Source organism: Panthera tigris, chromosome D4 (genome assembly GCF_018350195.1).
Source record: "Panthera tigris isolate Pti1 chromosome D4, P.tigris_Pti1_mat1.1, whole genome shotgun sequence".
Classification (NCBI taxonomy): Eukaryota; Metazoa; Chordata; class Mammalia; order Carnivora; family Felidae; genus Panthera; species Panthera tigris.
In genome coordinates, this window is record NC_056672.1 from 54680214 (window position 1) to 54687627 (window position 7414).

The 7414-nt window shown below is 48.0% G+C and overlaps 1 protein-coding gene across 1 annotated transcript; it reads left to right on the plus strand.

The window, feature by feature from the left end:
* Positions 1–5890: 5890 nt before the first annotated feature.
* On the plus strand, positions 5891–6958 carry TMEM215 (transmembrane protein 215). The gene is made up of 2 exons (XM_007076587.3): positions 5891–5908; positions 6193–6958. Exon 2 carries the CDS (start codon positions 6251–6253, stop codon positions 6956–6958), a length of 708 nt encoding a protein of 235 aa, XP_007076649.1. The 5' UTR covers positions 5891–5908; positions 6193–6250.
* The last annotated feature ends 456 nt before the right edge of the window (positions 6959–7414 follow it).

Sequence of the window (7414 nt, forward strand, 5' to 3'; positions counted from 1 at the left end):
CTCCCATCTCTTAAAAAGTTTCTCTTAACGCAGCGTGTGGGTGGCTCAGTTGGTTAAGCATCTGACTCCTGATTTCAACTCAGGGCATGATCTCGCTGTGAGTTCGAGGCCCACGTGGAGCTCCGCCCTGACAGTGCGTAGCCTGCTTGGGATTCTGTCTCTCGTCTCCCTCTCTCTCTGCCCCCGCCCCCTGCTTGGTCTCTCTCTCTCAAAAAATAAATAAACATTTAAAAAACAAACTAAAAAGTTTATCTCTTGACCCCACATGACCACCTCTGGGTCTCATCTCATTTCTCTATTCTCCTTAACAACAAAACTCATTTGAGTTATCTCTCCTCTCCTTCTCCGATCTTCTTCTCCAATTCTCTCTTGGGCTCATTTCAATCAAACTTTCACCCCCATCCACTCCACCAGAACTGTTCTTTTAAAGGTCACCAATGACCTTCACGTTGCTAAGTCCAGTGGTTACTTTTTAGCCCTTTTCATATCTGACATAGCAACAGAGTTGATGCAATCATTGCCCCTTCCTTGAAATGCTTTCTTCTTTTTTGTTTCTTGGACATCTCTTCATTTTCTCTCCTCACTGGTCAATTCTTCATAGTCTCTTGCTAGTTTGCTAGTTCCTCCTTATCTCCCCACCCTCAAAAAGTTGATGTTCCTTAGTAATTAGTATATGGACTTCTCAAACCTATCAATGTTTGATCCCTAAGTTATCTCATTAGCTCCAGGGCTTTAGATGCTAGCCATATCCCAGCAGCTCCAGAAATTATTATCTCCAGCTCAGATTTCTCTCCCAAAATCCAGACTTGCACACTAACTCTATCAACATTGTCAAGTTCGACATATCAGGTTAACATGTCCAAATCCAAATTCTTGATTTCCCACTTCAAATCTCAAGTATTGGAATCATCCTTGATTGCTCAGTTTCCCTCACATCCCAAATCTATCAGTAAATACTGTCAGCTTAGGTTAAGATACATCCAGAATCTGACCCACTTCTTGCCACGTGCTACGACCCTGGTCTGAGTCACTATCATCTCTCACCTGGACAGTTGTAAAGTATCCCAACTGGTCTCCCTGCTCTTGAACTGCCTTAAGTCTATTTTCTATGCACATCTAGGAGCCTGTCAAACAGTTGGGACTTCTCCTTCCTTTCCCCAAAACCTCCAACCAGGCCTGTTTCTAATGTGTGTGAGTTTCTAGGCAAAAAGAAAGTGAATGCTGCCTTTCTCTTCCCATCCCTGGTTCTATTCTAAACCATGAAAGGGCTGACAGGCAGAGTCTAGACATCCCATCTTGCATACCAGAGCTTTATCCATACTCAAAACAGGCCCTTAGCTATCCCACAGGCCTAGGGTTGTGCACGCTTTCACAACACTTGGGAGGATGGACTTAGCAAAGAACTATGCACAAGCTCTGGAAGCAGGTATGGACTGTTTGGGCAGGGGATTCTAGGTTTCCGGGTACCTATCACATGGTCTAGAAAGGGCAGGAAGGTGTGCGGGTATGGCACATCACTTTGGTCTATAAAGAAGGGCATAGCTAAAGGAGCCAAGGGAGTATCCACTACAGTGAAGGCCCAGTGCAGGGCCTTTAGCTGAGTTTCGTGGATTCGATGAACGGGGAATGTCCTAAATAGAGGCTACCTTATCAGCCTGGATCCCAGAGTGAAGACAACATGGAGCAAGGCTGCAGCTGACCCATCATAAACATGCAGTATGAGAATACAGCCCTTGAGGTCTGGAAGTCTTTCGTTGCCACGGCACAATCTATCCTGTCCTGCTAATACACCCATCTCAACTCTGTGAATGTGAGTTCTACTAAGGCAGACCGTATCCTGTTTGACTTGTATCCACAGCACAGTGCCAAGCACATAATAAATACTCAAGTGATACTGCATAGACACAACCTTTCTGGATTTCACCTGTACGATAAAGGGGGTTAGAGTAGATATTTTACAAAGTATCTTCAAATTCCAGCATCCCATGATTTCTATAATTTCAGAAATAAAAGGTTCTGCATTTCCTTCTCAAATACCCACATGCCAAAGCCTCATTCCAACCTGAATTTCCTTTCTTTTCTGATGAAAAGCTTTTGTACATAGCTGTATATGGTTACAGCATTACAAGAACTGCTTAAGGCTTAAAAATCCTAGTCCAATCAGCCTGTACAGGCAAGGAATTAAATACTAGGAATGCTGTTTCTGGCTCTGAATATTGTGACCCTGAGTGATGCCACACACACACACACACACACACACACACACACAAACACACAAACACACACACACTCACTTTTGCTGCTGGGCTTGGGCAAGTATACCTGCTGTTCAAAGACCATCTGAAATTACCTCTAAGAAGGAACTGCTTCAAGAATCAGGCTTATAATTAAACAGTAATTGAAGTTTCCTGTGGTTTTATGCATGGCTCTTATCTAATGCTTAAGCAGATAAACTGCATGGCTTAAAAGTCAGAATGGAATTAGATGACTGTACAAGTGAATAGAGGTCTCTGTTCAGCAACATTGCTTATTTAAAATCCAACTTGGGGGGAGGGGCACCTGGGTGGTTCAGTTAGTTGAGCATCTGACTTTCGGCTCAGGTCATGATCTCACGGCTTGTGGGTTCGAGACCATGTCAGGTTCTGTGCTGACAGCTCAGAGCTCGAAGCCTGTTTGGGATTCTGTGTCTCCTTCTCTCTCTGCCCCTCCCCTGCTCATGCTACATCTCTCAAAAATAAATAAATGTTAAAATAAAAAATAAAAAAAGTAAAATCCAACTGGCTTCCAGCACTATTGTCAGAGCACCTACACAACAAAGACATCAGTCCGACCCTGCAGAAGTGACTCTCAGAGAAGCATGGATTGGTAGAGCTGAAACGAACCTCAGCTAGCCCCTCATCCAAAGCCTTTGTTTCACAGGAAATTAAAACCCAGGGAGGTAAAGTGATTTGCATCAGGCCACAGGTAGAAGAGGAGAAGTTCAAGGGATTTAGGAGGTAAGACTATGATGACTTGGGTGACTTACAGGGTGCAGGTTGTTAGGGAGAGGAAGGAAGAGAGGACAGGTGCAAACATCTCCTCTGGGGTCAAATGAGAACAAGCAAGTTTCAAGGAAATTCGATGAGCTCAACTGGGGTCATGTTGAGTTTGAGGTGTCTGTGTACCATATAGACAGATATCAAGCAGACAGCTAGGTATTACAAATCTGAAACTTAAGAAAAAGGACAAAGTTAATGAGATAAATTTAGGGGTTGTCATCCTATCCACTTGGTGTTTAAAACTATTATAAAGTGGGAAAAGAAGTCAGGAAGGAAGCAACAGGGACATAGCCAGCAGAAGATCAGCATCCCAGGACTCTGTTAAAAATAAAAATAAATACAATAAAGATGACATTACCAAGTAGCTGACGAATGAGTAGCCAAGAGGATAGAAGGGAAATTGGGATAGAATGGTGTCAGTAAAGGCAGGACAAGAAAGGGTTTCAAGAAGGTAAAACGTGTTCAATAACTGTGGCACACCCCGCAAGATGCCTCCTTAATTAATATTCATTCTCCTCTTTTTCCTTGCTAAAGAAATCCTTATTGTTTTTCAGAGTGCAGTGAACCTGGTTAAAAATTAAACTGTGATCTCCCAAGCTCTTTTGCGTCTAGACGTGGCCCATATGACATCCCTCTGGCCAAGGGATATAAGCAGATGTCTATCTACTTGGTAAGGCTGTCAAGAAAAAGTGATACAAACGGTCAAACAGTTGGCATCTCACTCTAACTCTTTGCCTTTTCCCCTTTCTTTCCCAAAATAATGATTCTATATCCACAGATACAGCAGCTATCGAATGAACACAAGTACAAAAGACACACACAATGGATGACATGGAAAATTAGGAGTCTGATTCCTGATCTGCTCAGCTGAATGAGTGAGAAACATGGGAGTCAACCCTGACTCCTACTACCATCTTACTTCCTCGGATCCAAGACACTTGACTCTCCCCTTAACTATGCTTCAAATTCTTTCTTCTAACCTCCTCTAGTCCCACATTGTTCAGCCCCCTATCATGCCTTGCCTGGCTGACTGCACTGTCCTCCTGGAAGGTCTCCCTGCTTCTACCCTTACCCCTTGCAACCTGCCCTCTAATCTGCTGTCGCCATATCAAAATGGAATACTTTTGTGTTGATCCTTGCTGAAAATATTTCCATGGTTCTCATCGCCTACTAAATAAAACTGAAGGTCCTTAGCCCCACAGTTAGGCCCTTTATGATTTGGCTCGTGCCTTACATTGATTATGACATAATATGTAAATATATATTTCAACCACGTTGTGAATAAGGACCACTTACCAAGCATGTGCTAAGAGTTTTACATTTTCTTAGTCCTCATGATGCTTCCCCACATATTTGGTAGTACTATTCTCATTTTGCAGATGAGTCCACTGACTCTCAGGAAGGTTAAGTCACTTTCCCAAGAACATACAGCTTGTTTAAGCAGGGGAAGGCCTGGATGTCACAGCTCTTTCAAAGTTCTTTCCACCGCAGTGCCTTGACATGAAAGAGTATACACCCTTCTCTTTTCTCTTCCTGACTTACTATTCCCCATCTAGCTTAAATGAACATCCTTGTTGAAGAACCACAGCCAAACCAGTCTTGCCCCTGGGGCCAGAAGAATCCATTCCCCCACTGCAGTGGGAAGAGACAGGCAGCTTCAGCAAGGGAGGAGAGAATCCCCCAAAGCTGGAGCTGCAGGACGGACTGTTCGGCCTGACCTACCCAGTCAAGGCCCCTACTTCTCCTCGCTAGCTAGGTGTCAGGTGCCACTCGCAGGGATAGGGATCCGGGGTCAGAGAGCCCTTCTTCCTCGGCCCAGACAGCCTGGCTGGCACCACCGCAGTGTTGGAGTAGGATCCCAGCTCCAAAACCACTCCCACCAGGGTCCAGAGCTGGAAGACCAGGGGGAAAGGCTCTGCTGACTCCCCAGAAGTCTCGAGCAAGACCTGACACCCACTCCTCACCACTGTGTCAGCCTGGGAGCCAGTCCTGTGGGCTCCGGCGACGCAGCCCGCGCTGCTGCTGGAGCGCCTTTGCAAGCCGCTGCCGCCCAGCGCCCGGACCCAGAGCAGCCCGCGGGCGGCGGGACCCTGGAGGAGTGCAGCCCTCTGAGCCCCGCCCGAGAGCCTCAGCCTCGAGGTTGAGAGACGGGCAGTCGGAGAACCTCTTGGGAGCTGCTGTCAGTCGGGTTGGATCACCTAGATTTGTAACTCGATAAAGGTCCAGGTCCCCGAGGGATATCTCCAGCTAGTATCTCTGGCCCTCGGACGGTGAACTCGGAGTCCAGGCTGCCCCGTGGGCAAACCGACTAGAGTTCGGTTCTCCGGCCCCGCGACAGCCTCGCACCACCCCCCGGCCCTCCCCAAGCACGGAGGCCTTTGCAGCTGTCCTGCTCAGCCCTCCTGGGCAGCGGCGGAACGGACTCCAGCTGCTCCAAGCGCCCCGACTGGGCTCTGGGCAACCTCGTCTGCCCGGGTGGCTCTCCCTGGGGTCTGAACCCCTCGCGCCCCCGCGCGTCCTTCTTTGTTTCTGAGCTTGCTCTGAAAGTGATGTAACGAGGCCAGACTCGCGCGCCGTTTTCCCTCTTTCGCAGACTAAGTCCTTCCTCCCTCCAGCACCCGATACTCTGCGCGCAGAGCCGGGCGCTGGGCTGGGCTGTCACTCCATTCCCAGAGCTCTGGAGACCGACGGGCACTGTTGGGAGAGACGCACTCTCACGTCCCACCTCCTGGATGCAGAGTCAGTGGGGAAAGCTAGGCTTTCCTTCCAGAAACAAGGGAGAGAGCCGAGGGGACAGCTGTTGTGGAGGTTTCTAAGGAGACTCAGACTGGCTTCTTTCCCTGCTCCTGGGAGACGGCAGGAAACCTCAGGTATCTCAGTGACCCCAGTGGGTGGATGTTTATATGAAAGAGACAGAAGCTGCAATAATAAGAGATAGATAGACTGAGAGAACGAGAGAGAGCAAGAGAGCATGCAACAGAAACAGGGGAAGAAATAGAGACCCAGAGACTGCGATTGACAGACAAGTGGAGAGAGACAAAGAGTAAGAGAGATAGAGAGTTGGTGGGTGGGAAATTGACGGTTTTCTTTTCTTTTCTGTTTTTGGTTTTTTGTTTTGTTTTTTTTTAACCCACTGTGGTTTTGCCTCTGACAGAAGGGAGGACCGCTGCTCCCTAGCCAGCAAGCAGCCCCCAACCTGGATGGAGTGAAAGATGCGGCCTGATGACATTAACCCGAGGACTGGGCTAGTGGTAGCCCTGGTCAGTGTCTTTCTGGTCTTTGGCTTCATGTTCACCGTCTCTGGGATGAAAGGAGAGACTCTGGGAAACATACCCCTCCTGGCCATCGGGCCAGCCATCTGCCTGCCAGGCATTGCGGCCATTGCCCTGGCCAGGAAAACTGAGGGATGTACTAAGTGGCCGGAAAATGAGCTGCTGTGGGCCCGCAAGTTGCCCTGCTTCCGGAAACCCAGGGACAAGGAGGTGGTGGAACTGCTGAGGACCCCTTCAGACCTGGAGTCAGGCAAGGGAAGCTCAGATGAGCTGGCTAAGAAGGCGGGCCTCAGAGGAAAGCCTCCCTGCCAGGGGCAGACCGAGGTGCCTGTGGCCAGTTCCATCACCACCCCTACACCCACGGAAGAAGGAGAATGCCAGAGCCTGGTCCACAGTGGGCATCAGGAGGAGACATCCAGATACCTGGACGGCTACTGTCCCTCAGGCAGTTCCTTAGCCTACAGTGCCTTGGATGCCAAATGCTCAGCCTGGGACAGATCTGAGTGCCCTGAGCCTGAGGACAGCATCTTCTTTGTGCCCCAGGACAGTATCATCGTTTGCTCCTACAAGCAGAACAGTCCCTATGACAGATACTGTTGTTACATCAATCAGAGTCAAGGCAGGTGGGACCACGAGACAATAGTCTGAGCTTTGCATACAAGAGTCGCTTTGTTGATAGAAACGTGGCTACACTCAGCTTCCAGGGGAAGGAAACTGCCCTGTTCCAACAGCCTTCACACTGTTAGAAATTGATTTGGTATGTGATGGATATACAAATCTGGGGTTCCTGAGAGCCATGTAAATAGGCATGTTGGGGACATATTTTAGGGAAGGGTGATAAGGGTTAAGGACACTGGAAGAGGCATCTGGTAGGAGAGGAAGCAATTCCAGTTGCTTTTTAACAACTAAATCATGCTGGATGTTTTGTAAACATCCAGAAAGTGGATGTTTCTGGTAACCCAGAAAGTGCTACCCAGCACCTGCTAAAAGGAAGAAAAATCTAGAGTGGGCTGCAGATATCAGCCATGAAACGATACGTGGGCTTGCCATAGGGAAAATGAGCTGCTTTCAGTCTGAATAAATTGAAAGACAAAACAATTTAGT

Bases quoted from the DNA above. Each gene is read 5' to 3' on its own strand.
- TMEM215 (XM_007076587.3), top strand. From the start codon at position 6,251: ATGCGGCCTGATGACATTAACCCGAGGACTGGGCTAGTGGTAGCCCTG.